This window comes from Vanrija albida (assembly GCF_041260175.1).
Source record: "Vanrija albida strain AlHP1 chromosome Unknown contig_2, whole genome shotgun sequence".
Lineage (NCBI taxonomy): Eukaryota > Fungi > Basidiomycota > Tremellomycetes > Trichosporonales > Trichosporonaceae > Vanrija > Vanrija albida.
Window position 1 is genome coordinate 1914632 of NW_027191421.1, and position 24700 is coordinate 1939331.

The following is a 24700-nucleotide window of genomic DNA, read 5'->3' on the forward strand; positions in this document are numbered from 1 at the left end:
TTGTGGTTCTCCCCCAAGAATAAGCGTGTATTGGCTTGCGCTTCCAAGCTTGGACGGATCCTCTCCTACGTAGCTGACTACCTGTCGTGGCCTGTGACGGCGCGGATGGTACTGTGCTTGAGATCGGCCTGTGGTGACTCAAACGGTGCCTCTGTGGCTAGAGACGTAGAGAGTTCAAGACGATACATTCGATAGAGAGCTAACTGAGGGTGGTGATGCTAGTTACACCGAATGTAGAGGAGGGGACGGGATAGGCAGTGTCGTACAGGCTAACGGTAGTGCTTGTGGCATCTAACCCGTGGCGTGGTGCGACACGCAGACTCCGTCCCGCGTCAAAGCGCGACGCCGACATCATCATCTCGCTGGAGCTAGGAGGGGTACGGTGAGTGATGCGCTGGGGTTGTGGCGTGCAACGCGATACGCTCAGCAACACTGCGCATACCTCGCATGCACTACATGACAACACTGCATAAATACAATCGGCTCATTGCTACTGACTATGACTGACTCTTCTTGTAGACATCCACCGCCTTTGGGCTGGCCTGGTGCGCCTCGGAAGTGTCAACACCTGTCGAAGATGAAATTGGACATACCGAAGACCACATGGACTTGCTGGCGCCCATATGCGTTGCCAGTCCGGGGCCGACCTCAGAGCAAGCCTTGTTGGTACGGTTGACCAGCTTGTCAGCCAAATCCTTCTCCCTCCACCTTACTTGCTCGAGCAACTGCATGAACCTGCAGTCGTCGGTCCCAACGGGCAGGGTCGCCCAGACCTCCACTTTGGTCGAGCTCACCGCGTCAATGCGGACGCGAACAGGGTTGATGAGCTCTAGCTTCTGGCGGTCGGTGAGGCCCTCGGTCTGCTCCACCGAGAGACCCGCAAGCTTCTCGGCAAACTTGCCGACCACCGTGGGCTCCTGGACCTGTCAGCATGTCGTCGCTCTCACTGTACGCACCATGTACAGCGGGACAAACACCCGGCTGTCAATAGGAGCCTCGCGGTCGCCGCGGAGGATGCCGACGGGGAGGATGACCCTCACAGGGGCCGACAGAGCCGCCGACCTCGCCAGCTCCCGCGCGTACTGGTGGCCGAGCCAAGTGAACGCCGCGATCATCGCCATGGAGAGGCAGACTTCCTTCGGCCTCTGGACATCCCCGTTGTACTCGGCCGAAGTGGCCAGGAGATACTCGGGAAGGACGCCGCAGCCGGAGAATGCCTTGTGGAGCCGCCCCCCAGAGCTGAGCAGGCCAGCCTCCTCGGAGGAGAACTTCGGCCGCTTCTGCTTTCCTTTCTTGGTGTACTGGATCTCGAAGGATAGCCTGGCCTTCTGCGCGGCCAGGGACACGGCGACAACCTCTTCAAGCAGGCTCTTGATGGTGAAGGGACGCTCACGGAGGATACGCTCGATCGCCTCCTCCAGCGCCCAGGGGATGAAGCGTTCTAAGTCCCAGTTAGTGTGTCCCAATACGATCGACATTTGGCCTCACCGGCAGTCTCGTCGGCCGAGCCCTCGCCTGTCGGGTCGCTGACGACGCTCATGCCGTCAAGGAAGCTGTCTTGCCCCATGCCGATGAAGTTGTCCGACATGTTGCTGCCACTGAAGAATGTTTGTTAGATGCGCAGCGCCTGCGATGGCCAGGCCCGCTCACCTTCCGATTGATTGAAAAGCGGTCGAGAACAAAGGAGAGCAAGGTGATGATGTGGAGATGGATGGCGGTGCGCGAGGCCGTGTTGGGCTGTCAGCAGCTGCGGAGTAGTGCGTAGAGAGCTGTAGGTCTTGAAGATTGGGTGTTTGACGCGGTTGAGAGGAGAGTTGAGACAATGAGCATGGGCCCCCGCATGTCTCTGATTGCGGTATCGGAACGCTGTGGTAGTGGTGGTGGTAGTGTGGAGCTTGTGCATTGTTGAGCAGGAGCAGCAAGCAGGATGATACATTCGACAGAGAACTAACTATTGTTGGTTGAGCCATGTGGTACCCTCTACCAAATGCAGAGCAGGGGACGGGGTAGATAGTGTCGTGTACGTCATGTGGCAAGCGGCGTGGTGCTATGCACATAGGGTCTCCTGACCGGCATCATGTCCATGTCACCGCCAGTGGTCACGCAGCCTGCACCGCCGTTCGCACCTAGCGTACTCATCACCCCCGTCGGTGCTATTCGGCAAGATCGAGATGGCTCGGGCAACACTCGGCTGAAACAATTTCGATGGCATGTAGCAGTTCTACGTCATGTTGGCAGTCTAGGAGTCGGCCACTGTCGACGTCTTTGCTGAGAGCCGAGGGACGGTAAACTAACACGGCGCGGTCCAATCCATTCGAGTGGCGCCAACCAAACGGCGCTCGCCCCCTTGTCGGTAGACACCGAGAAATGCCCGCAGGCACTCTCAAAATCAAGTTATTATCAGTGTTGCAAGAGAACCATAACACACCTTGACGGTGAGGTCATGGTCCTCGTCGTGTCGAGGTTCGAGGTGTACAGCATCTCTCAGAGATACGACACTGCAGGCTCCCGCACCCGAAGGGAGCGGGTTGGAACTGGGGCGACCTTGGGCGACCTTGGGCGACCTTGGGTGTGCGGCGACACGAGTCCTCATCGTCTTGCTTCGCTCTTCGGGTGCCAGAAGAAGGGGGAGACGGAGACGGCACATAATCTTCGAGTTACCACCACCGACAACGAGATCCCAACTTTTGAATGCCGGTGTGTGCATACGGGTAGATACATAGGTGGACGGTCACTATGCGTGCCAATAGCAGTTACATAGATAGAGCCCAACTCAATCTGTGCCTATCAATACCGATGTATCATGCGGTTGGGATGTGAAGAAACTGGAGAATAATGCCAAAAAAAGAAAAGAAAAGAAACTGCCACACTATCACCGAATTAGGTGTGTCACCCACCACCTTCCTCGAGTCAGCTCAGCTCCCCCGACGCTCGACAAACGTAAGTGAGCTGCTGGCGACTGTGGATGACGGGGAAAGCGTGATCTCCGCACTATCACCCCATCCCGCACAGGCCTGGTGGCGTTCGAGGTTATAAACAATGTGCAGATCTTCCCTCATGAAAATGCATGTAGCAAAAGTACAGGCCTGTTAAGGCTTAGCGACCGCCAGAAAGAGCCTTCTGCATGGCGCGCTTGAGGAGGAGCGACGACTTCTTGAACTGGTCGGTGGTGGCGTCCTCCTGCTCGAGGAGCTCGAGAGCCTTGGCAATCTCGGACTCGATCTGGGCCTTGGCTCCGCGCTTGATCTTCGAGGCGAGCTCGGGCGACGAGATCTGCTGCTCAACGGTGTGGAGGTACGACTCGAGGTCGGACTTGGCCTCGTGGCGGGCGGTGTAGTCCTTGTCGGCGGCCTTGAACTGCTCGGCGTCCTTGATCATGGCGTCGATCTCGTCGGCAGAGAGCTGTGAAGCGTCAGAACATGCAAACGGAACACGTCGCTGATGGTCACCTTTCCAACCGAGTTGCTAATGGTGATGTTCGCCTTGCGGCCCGACGACTTCTCCTGAGCGGTGACCTTGAGGATACCGTTGGCATCAACCTCGAACGTCGTGAGGAGCTCGGCCTGGCCACGGGGCATAGGGGGGATGCCCGAGAGCTCGAACTCGCCGAGGAGACGGTTGTCCTTGCAGGTGGTGCGCTCACCCCTGTGTGGTGTTAGCAAATTGTACACAAGAGGACGACGGGAGCCTGAAGATGGAGGAGAGGATGGAGGGGTGAGAAGACGAGTGTGGCGGAATCACAGGTGGAGGTCTTGTGATTACGTAAACCTGTGACAGTGGCACTTTGCTCAAGCTCATGCCTCCGTCGTCATCAGCCTCGGCCGTGATCACCCACGGCCTCCTGTCGTTCTCCCATTATGACGAGAAGCCAACAGGAGAGCGCGATGGAGGGCTCGAGGGGTGGTATGAGTCGGGCGGGAGCAATTTTGTTCCTGCCCACCACCACACTCGACCAACATCCTCCCCTTCGTCGACGACGATCGTCTCCTCGACATCTTCATCTTCCTCTCCTCCTCTGGGCACTAACTCGTAGATCGGAAATTGGACCTGGTGGATGTCAGCGCTGTTCAAACGCGAAGAGAGGGGTTCCAAGTCGAGAAGAGAGCAAAAATCGCCCAAAAACACTCACCTGGGTCTGGTTGTCCTCGACAGTGGTGAAGACACGCGACTTGTTGGTAGGAATGGGCGTGTTACGCGGCACGACGACACCGAACAGGTCTGTTCCACGCGTCAGCAGCTGTCCCAGACATGTAGAGGAGGTGTAGAAGAGTCGAAGAAGTGTTGGAGGTGTGAGAGGAAGTGCCACTTACCACTGTGTGGCGGAATCAAGATTACGTAATGACGCGAGTGGAGGAAGTATCCGTCAGCATTCGATTCCAGCGATCCGCGCAATCCCACTTACCCCTGCATGGCGACACCGAGGGAGAGAGGGGCAACGTCGAGGAGGAGGAGGTCGGCAGTCTTGTCGGAAGCCTGGCCGGTAAGGACGGCACCCTGGACGGCGGCACCGTAGGCGACGGCCTCGTCGGGGTTGATCGACTTGTTGAGCTGGCGGCCGCCGAAGAACTCGGAGACGAGCGACTGGATCTTGGGGATACGGGTGGAGCCACCGACGAGGACAATGTCGTCGACCTTGGCGGCGGGGATCTTCGAGTCCTTGAGGACCTTCTCGACGGGGTCAACGGTCGACTTGAAGGCGGCGGCGTTGATCTCCTCGAAACGGGCACGGGTGATGTTGGACGAGAAGTCGGTGCCCTGGAAGAGCGAGTCGACCTCGACGGTGGTCTGGGTGACCGACGAGAGGGTGCGCTTGGCACGCTCACAGGCCGAACGGAGACGACGGAGGGCACGGGGGTCCTCGGAGATGTCGAGCTTGTTCTTGCGCTTGAACTCGGCCTTGAAGTGCTCAAGGAGGGTGTTGTCGAAGTCCTCACCACCAAGGTGGGTGTCACCAGCGGTGGCCTTGACGGCGAAGACACCACCGGTGATGGTAAGGAGCGAGACATCGAAAGTACCACCTCCGAGGTCGAAGATGAGGACAGTCTTCTCCTCGGCCGACTTCTGGTCAAGACCGTAGGCGATGGCGGCGGCAGTGGGCTCGTTGATGATACGGAGAACGTCGAGGCCAGCGATGGCACCGGCGTCCTTGGTAGCAAGACGCTGCGAGTCGTTGAAGTAGGCGGGGACGCTGGGTGTAAGCTACAGCAACAACAAGTCCACCTACGTGACAACGGCCTTCTTGACCTCCTTGCCGATCTTGGCCTCGGCAACGTCCTTCATCTTGGTGAGGACCATGGCCGAGATCTCCTGGGGCGAGAAGGTCTTCTTCTCACCGAGGTACTCAACCTCGACGTAGGGCGAGCCCTCCTTGTCGACAACGGCGAAGGGCCAGTGCTTGATGTCCTTCTTGACGTCGGCGTCGTCGAAGCGGCGGCCGATAAGGCGCTTGGCGTCGAAGACGGTGTTGCGGGGGTTCATGGCCGACTGGTTCTTGGCGGCTGGAACCGGGGTCAGAAAACTTTCCAACGTCACAGCCGCAATCGTTCTACTCACCATCACCGATGAGACGCTCGCCCTCAGTGAAGGCAACGTACGAGGGGGTGGTACGGTTGCCCTGGTCTGAAGAATTGTTAGTACGAGTCGAGCCCCATGAAATGTGAAGATTTACCGTTGGCGATGATCTGGGCACAAAGTCAGCCATCCAGCTCACAACCACCACCAGCCCGCTCGTCACTCACCTCAACACGGTCGTTGGCCCAGACACCAACACACGAGTAGGTGGTACCAAGGTCTAGGAGCAAGGTCAGCACCTCGCCCAACCAAACACACGGCCCCGCCCAAACACATACCGATGCCGATGGCACCCTCGAAGACGTCGTCGGCGGACATGTTTGCTAAGTTTTTTTTGTTGGCTGTCGAGGCGAATGGTCAGCTGTCAAGAACACGACGTCTGGGCGACCTCGTACCCACCTGAAGGATCTGCCTTTTAGTGAAGTTGGGTTGGGTAAGAAGAGAAGTATTTTCTGAAAGGGACGCCTGCCAGCCGCAGACACCCGGGCTGCTCCATCCAAGCTGCTGCTCCCACTGGCCCCAGCGCAAGTCGTGCTGCATGCGTCCTCGCGGGCGGACCCTCTTGACTCTGGCTCACGCCCCTCAGCCCCCGCTGCCAGCCAGCCTCTCGCCATCCGCCTGACAATTCCAAGTGCGACGACAAAAAATTGTTGTCCGCGCAGGGAGTGGCATTCAATGACGTGTAAATTGAAAAGTGCCACAAATCCCGCCGGCAATAGTTTGCCACTTGTCTGTGGCACCGTTGTCTTTCGTTCGTGCCTGTCTTCGTCTGAGCTGTTGCTCAACGGGGCTCCACTCTACTCTACACTCTACTCTACAACCATGGTACAACAAACGCTACGAACTCTCTTGGCCTGCTGTCACGCGTAAGCACCGATAGCAGATGTCGAAGCACCTCGCAATGCTTCACACGATGTCAGGCCCGAGTCCCAGTTCGAGCAGGAGGGAGCTATTGTGGGCGATGTTACGCTGCCGTTGCAGTTCGTACTCGTTCAACGGCTCTGCAATACTTAGACAGGTCCAAGAACGACTGATTCTCAACTCACCTTCAGGCGAAGAAGCTGATGGCGTTCGAGCCTCGCGCTGGCGAAAGTCTTGAATGGCTCGACTCACATTGCCACCAAAGACCTGCTTCAGCTGGTAGTGTTTGAACCATTGTGACTGCTTCTTGCTTTGGGCACCCCATTGCACGAGGTACTCGCTGTGGGCTTGGGCTATGCCCCGCGGGGGGACGCGTCGAGCTCCAATAATGATGGCACCTTGACGTTCCACTGTGAATGAAATCAGACAGACCCCATCGTTTCACAAATGACGATACGCTTACACTTGTTGGGAGATTTTGAAGTTGATGTAGTTGGAAGGCCTTTGGCTTTGCGAAGCTCTTGAATGGCCTGAATGACTGCTTGCTTGGATAGCGACCCTTTCAGTTGCTGCTCCGTTTTCCAGAACCTCTGGTAAAATGGTGAATGGGGCATGTCACTGGTGGCCACTCCATATCGCACGAGATACTCTGGCACCTTGCGACGAGTCCTCACGTCGAGGAGTGTGAATGGCGTCCCTAAACGTTAGAAATAGAGCGTGGAGGCCGTGACGACTCACCGATGCGGTCAAAGTCCTGGATAGACTCGGCGGCCCCTACCATGAGGCTGGAGCGCGGCTCCCATGTGTCTTCCTCTGGGGGATAGCCCTGCCATCGCACAAGATAGTGCGACTCGAGCTGGCCGTTGGGACCATAAGCTCGGTAGATCGATTTGGCGAGGATGGCTTGGACAACGAAGATCTCGTCAGACATGGATAGTATTGCAATGATTGGTGGCGATACAGGTGACGAATGTTCGTGTTGTGAGAGGTGAAGAGGAAGGAGGTGGGACGAATGAAGAGGATGAAGAAAGGAGTGACGAAGGAAGACGCGTCACGGAAGACAGGCGCGGTGGAGGAAGGTGCAATGATGGCGGCGCCCTGGGTGGGTGGGTCGTGACGCGTAAAGGTAAAAGGGCAGGGTGGGACAAGTCAAGTCCTGGTGCCTGAATGTGTGAGTGGGCACAGACCTCCACTTTGTGCATCTCAGTGTCCACTTTGCCCTCCTCTCTCTTGCTCTCTCTCTCTTCTTTCTCACTTTCCACTCTCTCTTCACATCGCATCCATCCTTGCAAGTCCAGAACTTGACTCCGCGCCCGGTGTTTCGGGCAACTCAATTCGTGCGCCCATTTCGTTGCCCCCCTCTGGTTGCCTTCTGGTGGGCCACCCGCTCCGCCGAAGTGGGAGAATCAACCACACGGACGAGCGCGCTCATCACCAAGCGGGGCGTGATTGAGTAGGGGGCGTGGCCAGGGGCGCGATTCTGGGCGCTACTGTGGGCGTGGAAGCTGCGGCGGGGTCAATAACGCGGGCGGGCTCAAGGGGCGACGAGAGAAGGGGAGAGGAGGCTGTAGTCGACGGGGGGGCGACGATGCGACGGGGCGACGGCACGACGGCGCGACGGGGGTCGCACAGCTGCTCGCCTCGCACGCGCGCGTGTCTGCTCACTCACCTTTGGGCGTGTTTGGGTGATCAGACCGGGAGGGGTAGTCTGGTCAACCTCCAAGGGAACTTATGAACGACTGATCACTCACCCTCCTTTTTCGATTCAACAGCGCCTTTGACACACTCTCTCTCTTTTCCATTCACCCTTCCACGACGACAAACACAACCCACTCCAATGTCCACTGTGGCCACTGGCGAGCTCGGCAGGCGGGCTCCATACGCAGCACCTCCTGATATGAGGAAGAATGGCCGGCCAAACTTCATCTCGTGCACTCACTGGCAAGTCCCAAGCCAGACTGGTCTTCCCTCGGCGTATCACAGTTGACACTTCACCTAGCCGCACACGAAAAATCAGGTGCAGCGGCGAACGACCAGGCTGCTTGAACTGTGAGAAGAAGGGCTTCAAGTGCACCTATGACTCGGTCATCAAGAGGCGGGGTCCAGACAAGGAGCCGGGAGGTGAGTAACGTGTATCCACACTCACAATCCTCGGCTATAGTCTGACGACGGAAGGGCGTCTCAAACCCCGAGCCACCCTGGCGAACCAACAAGCCCCTCTCAGCAGACTGCCGTCTGGGAGACTACCAAGAGCACCACGGAGATTCATGGGTGGCTCAACCTCGTCCATGATGCGGCCAGACCGGAAGTATCAAAACAACTGGGCACCCAGCGATCATGGTGCCTCTACCGGAAGCTATGCCCCTGTCCCTCTCCGCGCTGCACCATGGCCTCCGGGTCGCACCAATGCAGGAGAGCGAACTACAACCGCAGGAGTTCACCGGACATGGTCTGCTACTCACTTCGACTCGATGGGCGAACCGACTATTCTCAAGCACTGCAAGGCCTTGTGAGTCGCACGTTGAATCATGGCTGACTGTCCGCAGCCTGGAGAACCGCAACCTTTGGTTCAACTTCTTCCACCAGGGGCTCTTCTTCGAGGCATTCTTTTCTCGCCAACTGGGGCCACACGTAATCCTTGCCATCTTGGCGCACACTACATTCATCCAGGACGGCCGTACTAGGGTGGGACAGCTTCGCGCTCTCCATTACGCGGAGCAGGCAAGCAAGGCCATCGACCAATATCTCATGGAAGGCTACCGCGACCCAGCTTTGGCTCAGGCGGCTCTGCTTCTGGTCGCTTTCGAGTTCCAGCCTCATGCGCACCAGAATCTCGCCCGCGCAGCCGCAGCTATGGGTCTGATGGACACATGTGCCAAGGCTTGCATCACAATTTGGGAGGCGGGCGACTTGGCTCGCCCTCGGCAGTCTGCAATTCATTGGCCTCTCGAGCTCGAGCGTGGCCAGTCAACGGAGCAGGGGACGGTGGCTCCACTCTCAATTCGCCAACAGGAGATTCTGCGAATGCGGTGGACTCTGAGTCAATTGGCCGCCGACGCCTGCGTGTGGAGACGCATGATGGGCCAGCCACCACTCGACATGATTTCCGCGGACCCGACAAAGGTGGGTGCAGCCACGGGCCGCCTGTTCTGACTGAAGCAGTTTGACGTGCTCTTCCCCGTGAAGAAGCAAGACGATGGGTCAGAGACCATCCTCTGCTCGAAAAGCCCGTGGTCACTCTACCACCAGGCCATCTCGCTCTGGTACGACACGCAACCTTGAGCCTGACTGACCTCCCAGGTACAAGGGCACGAACCAACAGCTCAGCGCCGAGTCTCGGCGCAACGTTCTTCGTGAACTCCATGCGGTGCAGAATCGTGCCGAGCTGCTTCCCCACAACCCGTACCTTCAGGCCCACATCTGGAAGACCAATGACTGGGTCGTTGCAACGCGCGGCCACCTCGGTGACCTGTCTTCTCTCGAGATCCGAGACTGGTTCCGTTATCAAGAGGCTGTGTTGACTGCTGCTCACGCGTCGCCCGCTGCCAGTGCGTCTCCGAACACGGATCCTAGCCGATCGCGGTGGTACTTGTGCACTGCGCATACGTGAGTGCTCCCATCGATCCACCATTGACACAAGTAGCGCTCTGCAGTTCGCTGCCCAAGCCCCTCAGGTGTTTGATACGGATGCCACGGTGGTCCTCAGCATGGTATGCGAGTCCCTGGACAGCCTAGTGTCCACATGGCCCAGTTCTAGTGAGTTGTCGTCTTGCCTGCTGCTGACAAGTCAGCGCTCGAGTACCAGTACGAGACGCTGAGGCGGACCCTTGATGCGCGTGTTGGCGTGACCAAGGTCGCCCGCGGGGCATGAGTGTTGTCGTGGCTTTAGGCCGCCTCGCCACTGCCAAGACCTAACAGCATGGCCGAGGTCCAAGTATCCCCTAAACGATATCATAGATGCCAATCTTGTAGGCAGCTTGACGTGAGCAGTGGCAGCACCTAAGTCACAAAAACTGCCTGCGGCCAACTCCGGCCAACTGGTCGAGAGGCGGATCCTGAAACGGTGGCCGCTCCACTTCGGCCCGACTGACGCAACCTCGCCGGTATAAAACGCATCACCCACCACCTGCCTGCATCTCGCAGAACAAACTAAAGCAGACCCATAGACCCAGCAACATGTCGGCATACGGAGCGATCAAGGCGCCTGCAGGCAGCACCGGCCCCCTCCCCGTGCTGTCGTACACCCTGCCCGGCGACCTAGTGCTCACAACGCACGCGGTGCAGGGCGCCGACGCGGACCCAGAGCTCATCGACTACCTGTTTGGCATCTTCAACAAGGAGATTGAGGGTGTGTGGGCGCGCGCGGCGACGCTGACGCCCAGAGGGCAAATCGTACCCGCAAGAAGACCAGATGACGCGCGACCAGTTCGTGGCATACTTCTTCAACTCGACGACCATTGTCGCCATCGTCTCGCCGGCGTCGGTCGACGTCGGCTCGCTCAAGATGCTCGAGGACGCGCGCGCAGGCAGGTCCTGGGAGGAGTGCACGGGCGGCGTGTACTACATGTGCGTGGTTCTCAGTGCGCGTCGTGTCCACAGCTGACCGGCCCAGCAAGCCAAACTACCCAGGACGGAGCAGCCACGTGAGTTGCCTTGCGTTACTTGGCCTGGCGGACCGCTGATCCCTCAGAACTGCAACGCCGGCTTCATCGTCCCGCCGTCGCAGCGCGGCCGCAAGATCGGCAACGCGCTCGCCGAGAGCTTCCTCGTGTACGCCCCCAAGCTGGGGTACAAGAGCTCGGTCTTCAACCTCGTCTACAGCAGTACGTATGCCCCGCTGTTCCGCGCTCACGACAAGACAACGTTGCATCGCTCCGGCTGTGGGACAAGCTGGGCTTTACGCGCGCCGGACTCATCCCCAAGGCTGGCCGCCTCAAGACGGGCCCCAACGGCACAGAGGAGTACGTCGACGCCGTGATCGTCTACAAGAGCTTCGAGTAGCCAGCTAGCTGGTAGATTAGACGGCTGTTTTCAGCTCGGCATCCCGCAGCGCACTTGGCGCGGGCCCAGATTCGATAGGCACAAAGATGTTAGTCTGGTAGAACTGCAGCTCGCGGATGCTGGCGCGGATGTCGTCGAGCGCGCGGTGGCTCGACTCGGCCGCGCGGCTCTCCTTCTCCTTGCGCACGAGAGAAGGATACCACCGCCGCGCGATTTCCTGGAGTCAGCATGAACAGAAGCCAGGCGCCCACCTTGACCGACGACACGTCGACGATGCGGTACGACAGGTGCGCCATGACGGCCGGCATGCCGACGAGCAGGAACCGCATGTCGGCGTGCACCGAGCTGCCGGCGAGCAGGCCGGCGCCGCGCTCGGGGATCCAGCGCTGGATGTACTCGACCACCTTGGCCGTTACGTCGTCGTACGAGTGCGGCGAGTCGAGGCACGCCTGCGTGAGGCCCGACTTGCCGTGCTGGTTGACACACCACTCGTTCATGCTGGCGGCGTGAGTTGCCGGCGGAGGTATCAGTCAGTCGACGCACCCGTCCAGCACCTCCTTCGGCGTGTTGATCACGTAGCTGATGCCCTCGTCGACGGGGTTGAGGTGCCCGTCGGTGATGATGACGGCGATTTCGATGATCCGGTCGTTGGCCACGTCGAGGCCCGTCATCTCGCAGTCGACCTGGTGGGTCAGCTTCCACAGGGTTCGGATACCCACCCAGACCATGGGGCCGTCATCATACGTGAGCGGGCTGCGCGACATTGTGATGTGGTGGAGTGGAAGTGTGGGAGGTACTGCAACCTGGAAATTCAAGGTGGGTCATGGTGTGGACATCTGGGGTCTCCACGCCGTCAGTTGACTTTGTGGCCCGCCCGGCCCAGAGCCCGACAGCCGAGAGCACCAAGTCGCAATCTCGCCCGCCGCAGCTCCTTCCACTCCCCATCATTCGACACACCCGTCCATCAAGGCGCTCTCCATCAAGTGCAAGGGCCCGAACACGATGAGGCCGCTGCTACCGCTACATCTGGTGCATCTCATCCTCGCCTTGACTGCATCGGCGTCGCCGGACGCCCTGCAGCCCAACCACACGTCGTCGTCGCCATCGCTGCGGGGGCTGCGCAGCTGGACGGCTCTCGACCCCGACCCCTTCGAGCGCGGCGGCGTCTCGCCCATCGAGCCCTGGGCGTGGTTCCGCGAGCAGTGCCCGGCGCAGCTGTCCAGCTCGGACCTGCCCCCGCCGTGGGCCAAGGCCAACCCCGACGCCGTGGACGGCGCGCTGCGGCTCGGGCAAGGGATCGACGCTGGCCCACAGCAGGCGGAGGCGCCCGACGACGAGGAGTTTGAGAGCTTTGAAGAGTGGAGGCGGCGCAAGGAGGCCGAGGACGACGATGTCGACGAGGAGGAGTGCGAGCCCGATGAGGTAGAGGGCGCCGACGAGGGCGGTGCGACGGCTCCCCGACCTCGCGACGGCACGAACGACTCCGAGGCGCTGCCCAAGACGGACGACGCTCCGCCCCCGCTGTCGCCAGAGATCAACTCGTCGACGCTGGGCGCTACTGCCGCTCCAGGGCCAAACACTCCAGCGGTGGGAGGGACAGATCCCAAGCCGCCGCCGTTGCCGCAGCCCCACCGATACAACTATGCCTCGCCCGACTGCTCGGCGCGCGTGCTCTCGTCGTCGCCGCAGACGCAGCACGCGTCGTCAATCTTACACAAGTCGCGCGACAGGTACATGCTCACGCCGTGCCGCGCGCAGCAGCACTACGTGGTGGTGGAGCTGTGCGACGAGATCCGCATCGAGGCGATGGAGCTCGCCGTGTGGGAGTTCTTCTCGGGCGTCGTGCGTGAAATCCGGCTGAGTGTCGGCGATGAAGAGGCTGGGGACGGCCCGGGCGCGTGGACCGAGGTCGCCACGTTTGTCGGCAAGAATGTCCGCGGTGTGCAGGTGGGTGCTATGAAGCTGCTTGTGCTAACCCACCAGTCGTTCCAGCTCTCCGAGCCAACGTCGTTTCACCGCTTCGTCCGCCTCGACTTCCCCTCGTTCTACGGCACCGAGTACTACTGCCCCGTGTCGCAGCTCAAGGTGTACGGCATGAACCAGATGGACGCGTTCAAGATGGAGCAGAAGCGGCTCGCGGCTGCGCGTGGCGCCAGAGAACAGGAGAAGGCGCGCGAGCGCGAGCTGCAGCGGGAGCGGGAGCGCGAGGCCGAAGTCCACCAGACACGCGAGCGGGACCTCAAGGAGCGCGAGGACGACGAGCGGCGCGAACGCGAGCTGTGCGAGCTCGAAAAGCTCGTGCAGGAGCAGGCGCGGAGGATGAGCGGCGCCGCGCTGTTCTCGCCCGAGGCGCCGATCGACTGCTCGGTGCCAAGTCAGGCGGCGGCAGCCGCCTCCCCGCCACCGTCTGCAGCCGACGACGATGTGGAAGGAGGCGGAGCTGCCAAGCCGCCTCCTTCGCCGCCACCGGCCGAGAACGTCGAGCCCAACGGGCCTGCGCCGCCCCCAGCCAACGCGCCGCAGGCAAACTCGCCACCCTCGAGCTCGGGCTACGTGCGCTCGCAGCCGCCCAAGTCCGACTCATCAGAATCAATCTACGCCTTCATCATCCGCCGCCTGACAGCGCTCGAGGGCAACTCGACTCTCGTGGCGCGGTACATCGACGAGCACGGCAAGGCATTACGCACGGCGCTGGCGCGCGCCGAGAAGCGGTGGGAGGTGGCGCAGGCGCGAGCCGTCGAGGACGACGCGCACCGCTGGGAGATGGACCGCATGCGGCACGAGGAGCGCCTCGGCCGCGTCGTGACCCAGGTCGAGCGCATGCGCGCCAGCATGGACGCCGAGCGGCGCACCATCGAGTCGCACCTGCGCGTGCTGCACGACGAGCTGGGGTACGAGCGGCGGCGCAGCCTCGCACAGCTCGTCATCATCCTCATCATCATCGGCGTCGGCGTCGCGACCAAGAGCGAGACTATCGACGAGCTGCTGCGCAGCCTGGCCGAGGTGCGCCGCGGCACGGCCGAGCAGGGCCGCTCGCGCCACCAGAAGCGCCTGTCGACCGGCCCGCTGGCGGGGCTGGTCATTGACGTGCCGTCCCCGGTGTCGAGCCGCGACCAGTCTGGCGCGGGTAGCCCAGCAATAACCCCGACAATCAACCACAGCCAGCACGCGCAGCGGCTGGCCGCGCAGCGCAGCCGCACGACGCCGTCGCTGTCGCGCACGTCGAGCGTGCGCCGCGCCGAAAACGTATCAGGCAGCCACAGCCACCGGCGGCGGCTCGCGACCCGCTCCGTAACCATCGCCGATAGCGCGACGTTCGCGTCGGCGTTCGGGCTCGCCGACGACGAGGACAGCCCGTCGATCGGCGCGGCGCTGAGCCCGCTGGCCAACCGCTCACGGCTGGCGCTGCACCCCCGCACAGGGGGCAGCGGGCGCCGGCTAGCCCGCAGCTCGCACCTGCACGCCATGAGACGGCGCGGCGACGAGAGCAGCGAGGGCGAGGGCGTGTCGCCCGTCTCGGCGGCGGCGACGTCCCCCAACGCCAACGGGCGCGCGGGCCGCGCGGCGTCGCCTGCGCGCGTTCGCGCCCGCGGCAGCGAGCACGACGACTCGCAGTGGGGCACCGAGGACGGGCTGAGCGGCGACGTGGCGAGCACGAGTGGCGGCGCGAGCGCGAGCGAGGTCGACGACGAGGCCGGAGGCGCGAGGTCGCCGCTCGCGCACCGCACGTCGAGCAGGGCCGCGGGGTCGCTCCACGCCCTCGGCTTCGACAACAACCCCCGCCACAACGACGACCCGCCAGAGTACCACAACCCAAATGCCACGCCGCCCGTGCCGATCCGCGTCGCCGACACCAAACACAACGATACCCTGCATGCGCATTCACTCTAGTCTGTATTGTAATGTATTAATGAAGCTATGCTGTGATGCTGTGGCGCGTCGGCGCCGGCCTAGTCGTGCTCCCCGCGGTGGATGTACACGTCGTCGTCGTCGCTGCTCGACACCTTCATCGCAATGTAGCGGTACAGGCCTGCACCGATGGCCGCGAGCAGAAACACTGCGTCGAAGAGGCGGCCGAAGACGCGAAAGTCGGGGAGCGAGCGGAGGAGCGAGTCGTCGCTTGGGCTGTCTACGGCCGTGCCGTTGCCCGCGGCCGAGTTGAACGGGTCGCCGTCGACGAGCGGCGCCGGGGGGATCGAGCTGCGCAGCTGCACGAGCAGCGAGATGGTGTAGGTTGCGAACAGCTGGCCGAGGGTGAGGAGGAGGAAGCCGGCGCCGACCGACTTGCTCGTGAGGCGCAGCATGCGGCTGAGCCAGCGGAGCACCATTGCGAGCGAGGAGAGGATGAGCAGCCCGGTCATGAGGAGCGAGATGGCGCGCGAACAGGCCGCGACGTCGACGCCGTGCCCGAACGGCAGGTGCGCGAGCCCGAGCGCGACGGCGAACGAGATCCAGTCGCCGTTGGTATTGCCGCTGCCCGTGTGGCCCTCGGCCTCGGGGATGCGGCCCGTCGCGAGCGGCGCGACGAAGATGGACACGAGGCACATGGCGAGGCGCGCGGCGCAGTACAGCGCAAAGACGTAGCCTAGCACGTTGTACGCTGCGCCGCGGAGCGTGTGCCGGAACCCTTGGCGCTTCTGGGAGCGTTAGCGATGCTGGGAGGCGCCAACGCACATTCCTCGCCTTGAGCGACGAGAGCGAGCGCATCACGTCCGACTCCATGAGCTGGAGGCCTTGTAGTTCAGAGCGCAGGGAGTTGGCCTCTGCGCTGGTCAGCTGGGTCGAGCGGTTTGCAACCTGCCTTGATCAGCCTTGGAGCCAAACACTCTGGTCATCCAGCCCCCGCCAGACGTGGCGGAAGCATCGCTGGACGAGACGCGGGCAATCTCCTCGCGCTTGGCGACGATGTCGTGGCGGATGCGGTAGAGCGACCGCTCGGCCTGGAGCACGTCGGCGTCGGTGACGGGTGGCCTGGAGTCAGCAGCTGTGCCGACGACGCGCCTACCTTCCAGCGCCGCGCGCTTGTTCCAGATAGTCCCACGCGGTGACGATTGCACCGACGCCCGACAGGCCGGCGATGACGACCACGCCGAGGACGACGACGCGCCCGAGGCTCGAGGCGAGCCACCCGCCGCGCTCCCACCCCTCCGGGCCCGACGTACTCCACTCGACTAGCGCGTCGCCGATCGACGCGGTGCCGTTGCCGCCCGCGTCGGCTGGTGTTGTCGCGTTGGCGATCTCGCGCGGCGGGACCGCCGTGACCGTGATGTACGGCGGGATGCGCGTAAACAGGAAGACATACAGCGCGAAGGGGATGAGCGAGATGAGCAGGCGGCTCGTGAACGGCAAAGACGACGACTTTGTCGACGCGGTCGTCGAGTCTGGCGTCAGTGACGTCTCCAAGACGCCGCTCACCTTTCGACCTATACGTCAAGAGCAGGCACTGAACCAGCGGCACAACCAGCAAGATGATCCCGAGGAGGATGTGCAGCGACACGGAGAAGTTGACCTGGCGCGCGTGCGCGTGCAGAAACCCGAGCGCGTGGAACACGACCAGCGTGACAATGTTCATGCTCTCGGCAAACGCGAGCGAGAAGACGATGCTGCATCACGTCAGCGCGTCCCGGCCGGCCGGCCCCTCACTCACCGTGCGATGCGACTGAGCCCCCTCCGCGCGACCTTTGTGCTCTTGGACCCGGCGCCCGCCGAGGCCGCGCGACCGTGCGCCAGCTCGAGAACCTGTACACCGCCCCGGCGTGCGCTTGACCCAGCGTCGCGCAGCCGGGCCGAGAGCTGGGCTAGCTCGATGCCCTGCGAGTCCTCTTCGAGCGGGGTGCGCGAGCCGGGCGTGTGCGGGTCGCGCTGGGCGCTGCTCGCTGAGCGGTGCCGGAACGGCGTGGCGTCGGGCTGGGTTCGGCGCGGGCGAGGAGACGGCGGGTACGAGGACGAGGGGGAATCGGCGTCGGTCGACTCGGGCTCGAGCTCGGCGTCCGACTGGTTCTGGAGCAGCCCGCGCGTCGCGCTCGAGTGGCCGCGATAAGAGTCGGCCTGGAGCGGGAGCACGTTGTCGTCCTGAGTTGAGAGGCTGCGCAGCGTCGGGTTGAGCGTCGCGAGCAGGTAGCGCCGGGCAAGGAGGGCATACACGAGCCGGAGGAGGACGAGGAGGAGCGTGTCGAAGAGGATGGGGTGGGACGCGGCGGCCTTGGACAGTGTGGCCTTTGGCCCCGAGGGCGCCGAGGGATGCTCGCTCTCCATTGTGCGTGGGGTGGTCTAGAACATGTTCTGGGCAGCCTGTTGATAAAAGTGAGCCGACTTGGCTCGAGGGAAATGACAAGAGCAGAGTCTGTGCACTGCGGCGGCGGCGGCCGTGGACAAGAGCGAGTTGCCCCAAAACAAGCCCACGTACGAGGCCAAATGACATCGGCGGGCATTCACGTGAAGCCGGTGCCCCGCAACCTCGGGATTGGGCTCGTCGTCGTCTTCCGAGCCGTCGACCGCGCTCCGAGTCCACAATCACGACTAGGATGGCGGCAAGGACTAGGCTGTGGGTGGGCTACAGGTGGGTGCATGTGGAATGCACACCGGAGGGCACTCGGTGCCAAGGCTTCGTCGAGCGTGGGGGATCGACGAGCTGTTGCCAGCTGGCTTGCGGCATTTTTCCTCCTGCGCGGCCTCACCTCGATAACAATAGATGGAGATAGGCTATGGCACAGGTCTGAACCAAGTCGTAGGCAGCTCAGAGGTCAGCAGTCAGTTCGGTGGCCGCCCCATTCCCCCTCTTGCACGGCCATCGCCCACGGGCCTCGACACTCCTCAACCCCGACGCCCCGAACCCCCATCGCGACATCCTAGTCAACATGCATTGGACGGGAAGAACAAGACGAGGTATTGTATGTGCCGGGTGTGGCCTGTGTGCTGGTGTGGCTTACTGAAGTGTCAGTTGAAGCCCTGGCGACGATGCGGCGACATGCCGCCAACTCACGATGCAGTGGGTGGGCTAGTAAGTACAACTTGAGAAAACCTAGGGGATGGCGCGCATCCTTTTCTTTTAACGAGAGTTCCGAGAATGGGCTGTGGTACGTCAGTATCGGCGAGTTGAGAGGGCTTAACGGCTGAAGCAACTCACGAGTACGCCTACTCCTCGATGAACCGCCTCCGTCCGCGCTGGTTCATCATGACGACGACCTCTTTTGACGTGGCCGACTGGGCAGCGCCGTGGTCGGCCGTGTCTGCGAGCACGCGGCGTCCAAACTGGTCGGACGGCTGGGCGGGGCAGGGGAAGGCGACGACGACGACTGCTCCGAGAAAGGTGACGGTGAAGAGCGAGGTGAGGACTGAGCGGTGCTTTGGGCGGAAGTGGGAGAGGAGTAGGGGCGCCATGGTGCAGGGAGCTGCGTGCGGGCAGCGCTGGAGGAGCAAGGAGTGGTGAGTGTTGGCTTTACGCCAGTGTTGACGAGGTCGCTGATGGTCGAGGTGGTGTTGAGCGACGTTTGAACGACCAGTCGCGGTCCGGCCAGTCGTCGGTGCAGGCAGTCAGCACTTTGTCAAAGCTTTGCTCCTTGATTGGATCCACAAAGACTTGTCGGCAGCCATCGGCAGAGGCAGACCACGTGACTAACGGTGGCATTGAATAAAGTGCCACATGGCGAGCCTTTCGAGGTTTTCTCCGAAAAGCGGGCGGACCTCGTCATGTCCAAGGATAAAGATTAGTGAAGAATATGCCAGAGCGGCGAGACGGCAGGCGGCAGCGGCGGCAACGGCAACGGCTGGCTGGGCGGCACTTGGCTTGCAGCGGATCGGGTCCGTCCTGGCGGGCCTGGCGGTGCTCGCTCGCTGCTGCCTCCCGGCTAAGTCGTCCGTCAACGACTCGGCATCAAAAAATCCCCCACCACCCACCACACCCCCGCCCGTCCTTGTTCATCCTTCTCGTCGGCCGTTTTCTTTCTCTCTCCTTCTTAAAACACTCATACCCCGCACCTCCATCGCGGTTAATTCCACACCCACACAAAATGTACGGTATCACTCGCTCTCTCCGGGCTACCCCCATCTCGGCCCTCCGTGCCGCTACCGTGAGTACAGCCGCCGCCATCACACAGCCCCCCCTTCAGGCCACTGACTTTTTCACCAGCGCACCACCACCCCCTTCGTCGGCTCGAAGCGCTACAACTCGAAGATCTCGGGCCCCGTCATCGGTATCGACCTTGGAACCACCAACTCGTGTGTCTCCATCTTCGAGGCCGGCCAGGCCAAGGTCCTTGAGAACTCTGAGGGTGCCCGTACCACTCCTTCGGTTGTCGCCTTCACCAAGGGTAAGTGGCACTCGGAAAAGAGCCGAGGAAATGTCTAGCAAAAAAAAAAGTAAATGGACGCTGACGTTGATCCCAGATGGCGAGCGTCTTGTTGGCCAGCCCGCCCGTCGCCAGGCCGTCGTCAACGCCGAGAACACCATCTTCGCTTCCAAGCGTCTGATCGGCCGCAAGTTCTCGGACCCCGAGGTCCAGAAGGACATCAAGCAGGTCCCCTACAAGATCGTTGCCCACTCGAACGGTGACGCTTGGGTTGAGGCCCGTGGCGAGAAGTACTCGCCCGCCCAGATTGGTGCCTTTGTTGTCGGCAAGATGCGCGACACTGCCGCTTCGTACCTCAACAAGCCCGTCAAGCACGCCGTCGTCACTGTCCCCGCCTACTTCAACGACTCGCAGCGTCAGGCTACCAAGGACGCCGGTCAGATTGCTGGCCTTGACGTCCTCCGTGTCATCAACGAGCCCACCGCCGCCGCCCTCGCTTACGGCCTCGACAAGAACGACTCGGCCGTCATTGCCGTCTACGACCTTGGAGGTGGTACCTTCGATATCTCGATCCTCGAGATGCAGAAGGGCGTCTTCGAGGTCAAGTCGACCAACGGTGACACCCACCTTGGTGGTGAGGACTTTGACATTGCCCTCGTCAACTACATCCTCGCCGAGGCCAAGAAGGCCGAGGGCGTCGACGTTTCCAACGACCGCATGGCCATCCAGCGTATCCGTGAGGCCGCTGAGCGCGCCAAGATTGAGCTCTCGTCGACCTCGTCGACCGACATCTCGCTCCCCTACATCACTGCCACCGCCGAGGGCCCCAAGCACATCAACATCAACCTCACCCGTGCCAAGCTCGAGCAGATTGTCAAGCCCCTCATTGACCGCACCACCGAGCCCTGCCAGAAGGCTCTCCGTGACGCCGGTGTCAAGCCCTCCGAGCTCAACGACGTCATCCTTGTCGGTGGCCAGACCCGTATGCCCAAGGTTGTCGAGACTGTCAAGTCGCTCTTCGGCCGTGAGCCCTCCAAGGGTGTCAACCCCGACGAGGCCGTCGCCATGGGTGCCGCCATCCAGGCTGGTGTCCTTGCCGGCAACGTCACCGACATTCTCCTCCTCGACGTTACCCCCCTCTCGCTCGGTATCGAGACCCTCGGCGGTGTCTTCACCCGTCTGATCAACCGCAACACCACCATCCCCACCAAGAAGTCGCAGACCTTCTCGACCGCCGCCGACGGCCAGACCGCCATCGAGGTCAAGATCTACCAGGGTGAGCGTGAGCTTGTCCGCGACAACAAGCTCCTCGGCAACTTCCAGCTCTCGGGCTTCCCCCCTGCGCCCAAGGGTGTCCCCCAGATCCAGATCACCTTCGACATTGACGCCGACGGTATCGTCAACGTTTCGGCCATTGACAAGGCCACCAACCGCGAGCAGTCGATGACCATTGCCTCGTCGTCGGGCCTCTCCGACTCTGAGATTGAGAACATGGTTGCCGACGCCGAGCGCTACGCCGAGTCGGACAAGGCCCGTCGCCAGGTCATCGAGGAGGCCAACAAGGGCGAGTCGTTCGTTGCCGACACTGAGAAGTCGATGGCCGAGTTCGAGTCGCAGCTTGACGCCGCCGAGCGCGAGAAGGTCAAGGGCCTCCTTGCCGAGCTCCGCGAGATCTCGGCCAAGGGTGCCTCGGGTGACGCTTCGGTCAAGGCCGAGGACATCAAGGCCAAGATCGACGCCGCCCAGCAGGCTTCGCTCGGCCTCTTCCAGAAGGTCTACGAGAAGCGCAAGGCCGAGGGTGCCGCCGAGGAGCAGCCCAAGGAGAACGCCGAGGAGAAGAAGGACTAAGCGCGCAAGCCCACGCTCGTGTCTTGTTCCTCTCCCCCTTGTAGTCTTTCCTCCTTCATGTGGCGGGCCGCACCTCGCAGCTCGCCCGTATCATCGCCATATACCCACACAAAACTCACCACTGCATGACTGGCGCTTGCCTGGTCACCTCCCTGCATCTGGCGCGTCCCTACAGGGGAGCGCGAGGCAATACTTGTATCCCCAGTGATGAATGCGCACTGCTCAGAAGCTTTTAGCCCAAAGGACTGACAATATGATCTACTCTCATGACCAGGCTAATGCTACATGGATTATGGCCACGGGGGCTGTTGTCGGAGCTCGTGGAGGTCGTGCAGTGCGCGGCTTAAGCCCTCATCGTCGCTGGCGACCGAGTCGAGCGAGCCCGAGCCGTTGAGCGCCTGTGATGGCTCCTGGAGCTTGCGGTGGACGGCCGTGCTGAGGCCGTGCAAGTCGCCGAGGGCGGCGTGCAGGCCGTCGAGGCGGGCACGTGTGCTGTCACCCGGCAGACCGGGGAGGATAAGCGGGCCAGCTGCGTCGGGAGCGACAGTGAGCAGCTTGGTGAGGAGGTAGGCGAGGTAGCCGTGCAAGAAGCTGCCGAGGGCGTCGTCTGTGCGCGACCAGTAGTCGCAGTACAAGCGTGTGAGCGCCTCGGCGAGGGGCTGTGTGTCACTGCACCGGCACGACACGGCGCACGGCCGCTTCGAGCAGTCAGAGACGGCTGGGGTGTCAGATGGGCAATTCGACGGCTATCTTACCTGTCTCTGCGAGCAGCTTTGCGACTTCGCGGTCGTCGAGGTCCATCGAGCCAAATAGGGCGAGGACGAGCGACGCCAGCCCGTCGGGGGAGAGCTCGTCGGCGCCCTCGTCGTCCGCGTCGGTCCGTGCAGGGCGGCCCTGGAGAGACGTCAAGATCGTCTCACGGCCGATGAGGACGCGTCCAAGCGCCGCGACGGTGCCGGCTCGGTGGTGCGCGCCGAAGCCGTCCCGCAGGGCGAGCGGGGAGACGAGCGGCCTCAGGAGCCGGAGCGCGAGGACGGTGCATTGGGATGCTGGGGTCAGCTCTGGCGGAAACGTGCAGCTGCCTACCTCTCCGGCGCAGGTCGCCGTCCGCTGTGAAGGCGACCGCGGCCATGACAACGGCAATGTCCATGATGACGCCGAGGCGCTCTGAATCTGTGTCGGCGGCAAACTCGGACCTGTTGGACGGGTCTGTGACGATTGAGACGAGCGCCTGGAGGCACTGCTCAAGGAAGGCCAAGTCGACGGCGCCGGGGTCTTTGGGCAGCAGATCCTGCGAGTCAGCCATGCCCAACACGGCACATACCAGGCCCTTGGCGTACAGCGGGAGTCGTGTGCTGAGCGGTTGGATCTCTGCGGCCAGCGCGCTGAACGCACGCGGCACGACGCCCGCGTCAGGTATCAGCGGCTCGACGAGCGGCCAGGCCGCGCCGCCACAGATGGTGACCAGGACACGGGCCGCAGCCCCGCGCGTGGTAATCTCGTCGTCCTCGACGTGCGCGACCGAGCGGTGGATTGCGCGGAGATTCGACACCTGGCGTCAGAGAGGCCCAGATAGCGCACTCACCACTGGCGTAACTTTCGACGCGTAGGCGGCGTCGAGCGGGCCGGTCCGCAGGGCGATGTTCCTCGCGATCAGCTCGACGACGCTCACCGCGTCCATCTGGAGCACGCTCGTGAGCCCGCCGCCCGACCCGACGAGGATGTCAAGAAACAGGAGACACACGGCCTCCATGACCTCGTCCTCGTCGACGCTGCGCGCGGTGCGGAGCACGTCCCACACACGGTCCGTCTGCCCGCAAATGTCCATCTTTGCGACCCACGCCGGGTCCTGCATGTTCTTGAGGACGTCGACCGAGCTGGCGTCAGCAGCGTCGCACGCACTACCCACCTCGTGCGCCGGATGCCCTTGCTCGGCGCGTTGCTGATCCCCTCGAGGAGGAAGGTGACCTCGTCCATGAAGCGGCGGTTCTCGCCCTTTGACCGCATGTCGGATATCGGGACGGGCGCGCGCGCGAGCAGCGCGTCGAGCAGGTTGCCGCTCCCACCAGTCTCGTTATCCACCTCGTAGCGCTTGCGCAGCTCCTCGTAGCTCTCGCGCGGGGGCTCGGCAAGCGACGCCGCGAGCGACGCGGCGTCGCCCTCCTCATCAGCCGGGCGGGCGAGGAACGTCCTCGACCTCCCGTACGTCCTCTGCGCTCTGCCTCCCGAGCCCGGCGAGTCCACAGCCGGCGGCAGCGCAAGCGCCGCGGGGGTCGGCGACCCAGCCTCGCGGGACACGCCGCTGCGGTCGCTCTTTGCGCTCGACGGCGTGATGGGCATGGACTGGGTCGTGCGGAGGGCGCGGGGTGTCGTCGGCTCCTCCGGCGCAGCGGGGACCAGCATGCTCTGCGCCTTTGAGAGCATGCGTCTCAGCCCGGAGCGCGGCCTCGCCCGGCCATTACTGCTGCTGCTCTCCTGGCTCTCGCCCGCGCGCGAGGGGGAGACCGCGCCGAAGATGTCGGACAGGTCGCGCGGCGACTGCGGGCGCGAGGGCTCGGCGCGGAGGCGGGGCGAGCGCGCGCGCGCAGGCGACGCGGCGTCGCGCTCGCGCGAGACGAACGACTTGACAGAGGACGGCGGGTGGATCGTGACTGCGGGATTGGGGGTGGGGTGCGACGGCGTGGCCGAGCCCGACGAGTGAACGCGGGCCAGCGGGGGCGACACGCGCGGCTTCTTCGAAGCCGACGCCGAGGGAGAAGGCGACGCCGCGCGCTTGCCCGACGGACCGGCCTCGTCCTCGTCGGTATCTGACTCGGTGTCCGAGCTGGGCCGGGGGGCGGGGCGCGCGCGGCGCGCGTACGTGCGCTTCGGGGGCGCGCGGGGTGCCGGCGGCGGCGGGGACGTGAGCATGCCGGGGTGGTGGGGCGTGTCGGCGGCGGCGGCGTCGGGAGACGGCCGGCCTATGTGTACGGGTACGACGGATGGATGAGGGGATTGATGTTGACGCGAGTTGTGGGAGAGTGATCAAGTGAGTGACAAAAGTTGGGGGCCCGCAGTGACAATAACACGGCGGGTGGGACAACACAATGCGGCGGCGCGACGCAACGCACAACGCATGCAGATACAATCGG

At 62.6% G+C, this 24700-nt stretch overlaps 10 protein-coding genes across 10 annotated transcripts; 4 read left to right on the forward strand and 6 right to left on the reverse strand.

The window, feature by feature from the left end:
• Positions 1-497: 497 nt before the first annotated feature.
• Q8F55_002386 (uncharacterized protein) lies at positions 498-1588 on the reverse strand (the record flags this gene model as incomplete). Its single annotated transcript, XM_069350988.1, has 3 exons — positions 498-917; positions 957-1441; positions 1489-1588. The coding sequence occupies 3 exons, from the start codon at positions 1586-1588 to the stop codon at positions 498-500; spliced, it is 1005 nt and encodes a 334-aa protein (XP_069211374.1).
• A 1508-nt stretch (positions 1589-3096) lies between these two features.
• SSB1 (Heat shock protein ssb1) lies at positions 3097-7363 on the reverse strand (the record flags this gene model as incomplete). Its single annotated transcript, XM_069350989.1, has 16 exons — positions 3097-3402; positions 3450-3645; positions 4126-4129; positions 4208-4218; positions 4403-5188; positions 5225-5498; positions 5554-5619; positions 5669-5681; positions 5739-5791; positions 5850-5912; positions 5971-5983; positions 6484-6572; positions 6618-6654; positions 6685-6842; positions 6896-7129; positions 7171-7363. The coding sequence occupies 16 exons, from the start codon at positions 7361-7363 to the stop codon at positions 3097-3099; spliced, it is 2496 nt and encodes an 831-aa protein (XP_069211375.1).
• A 1540-nt stretch (positions 7364-8903) lies between these two features.
• Q8F55_002388 (uncharacterized protein) lies at positions 8904-10303 on the forward strand (the record flags this gene model as incomplete). Its single annotated transcript, XM_069350990.1, has 5 exons — positions 8904-8941; positions 8979-9555; positions 9595-9695; positions 9733-9980; positions 10224-10303. 5 exons carry the CDS (start codon positions 8904-8906, stop codon positions 10301-10303), a joined length of 1044 nt encoding a protein of 347 aa, XP_069211376.1.
• A 305-nt stretch (positions 10304-10608) lies between these two features.
• On the forward strand, positions 10609-11433 carry Q8F55_002389 (uncharacterized protein; the record flags this gene model as incomplete). The annotated part of the gene is made up of 5 exons (XM_069350991.1): positions 10609-10780; positions 10815-10998; positions 11045-11075; positions 11123-11255; positions 11291-11433. 5 exons carry the CDS (start codon positions 10609-10611, stop codon positions 11431-11433), a joined length of 663 nt encoding a protein of 220 aa, XP_069211377.1.
• A 16-nt stretch (positions 11434-11449) lies between these two features.
• rex2 (Phosphatidylinositol 3,4,5-trisphosphate-dependent Rac exchanger 2 protein) lies at positions 11450-12197 on the reverse strand (the record flags this gene model as incomplete). Its single annotated transcript, XM_069350992.1, has 4 exons — positions 11450-11650; positions 11685-11931; positions 11977-12116; positions 12153-12197. 4 exons carry the CDS (start codon positions 12195-12197, stop codon positions 11450-11452), a joined length of 633 nt encoding a protein of 210 aa, XP_069211378.1.
• Positions 12198-12435: 238 nt separating this feature from the next.
• Q8F55_002391 (uncharacterized protein) lies at positions 12436-15324 on the forward strand (the record flags this gene model as incomplete). The annotated part of the gene is made up of 2 exons (XM_069350993.1): positions 12436-13380; positions 13417-15324. 2 exons carry the CDS (start codon positions 12436-12438, stop codon positions 15322-15324), a joined length of 2853 nt encoding a protein of 950 aa, XP_069211379.1.
• Positions 15325-15383: 59 nt separating this feature from the next.
• Positions 15384-17688, reverse strand: Q8F55_002392 (uncharacterized protein; the record flags this gene model as incomplete). Its single annotated transcript, XM_069350994.1, has 6 exons — positions 15384-16070; positions 16108-16196; positions 16235-16404; positions 16439-16814; positions 16849-17036; positions 17081-17688. The coding sequence occupies 6 exons, from the start codon at positions 17686-17688 to the stop codon at positions 15384-15386; spliced, it is 2118 nt and encodes a 705-aa protein (XP_069211380.1).
• A 593-nt stretch (positions 17689-18281) lies between these two features.
• Positions 18282-18813, reverse strand: Q8F55_002393 (uncharacterized protein; the record flags this gene model as incomplete). Its single annotated transcript, XM_069350995.1, has 4 exons — positions 18282-18361; positions 18416-18504; positions 18560-18567; positions 18619-18813. 4 exons carry the CDS (start codon positions 18811-18813, stop codon positions 18282-18284), a joined length of 372 nt encoding a protein of 123 aa, XP_069211381.1.
• Positions 18814-19442: 629 nt separating this feature from the next.
• On the forward strand, positions 19443-21569 carry SSC1 (Hsp70 ATPase ssc1; the record flags this gene model as incomplete). The annotated part of the gene is made up of 3 exons (XM_069350996.1): positions 19443-19502; positions 19562-19742; positions 19819-21569. The coding sequence occupies 3 exons, from the start codon at positions 19443-19445 to the stop codon at positions 21567-21569; spliced, it is 1992 nt and encodes a 663-aa protein (XP_069211382.1).
• Positions 21570-21859: 290 nt separating this feature from the next.
• Q8F55_002395 (uncharacterized protein) lies at positions 21860-24479 on the reverse strand (the record flags this gene model as incomplete). Its single annotated transcript, XM_069350997.1, has 6 exons — positions 21860-22287; positions 22325-22618; positions 22656-22860; positions 22894-23121; positions 23155-23446; positions 23479-24479. The coding sequence occupies 6 exons, from the start codon at positions 24477-24479 to the stop codon at positions 21860-21862; spliced, it is 2448 nt and encodes an 815-aa protein (XP_069211383.1).
• Positions 24480-24700: the final 221 nt, after the last annotated feature.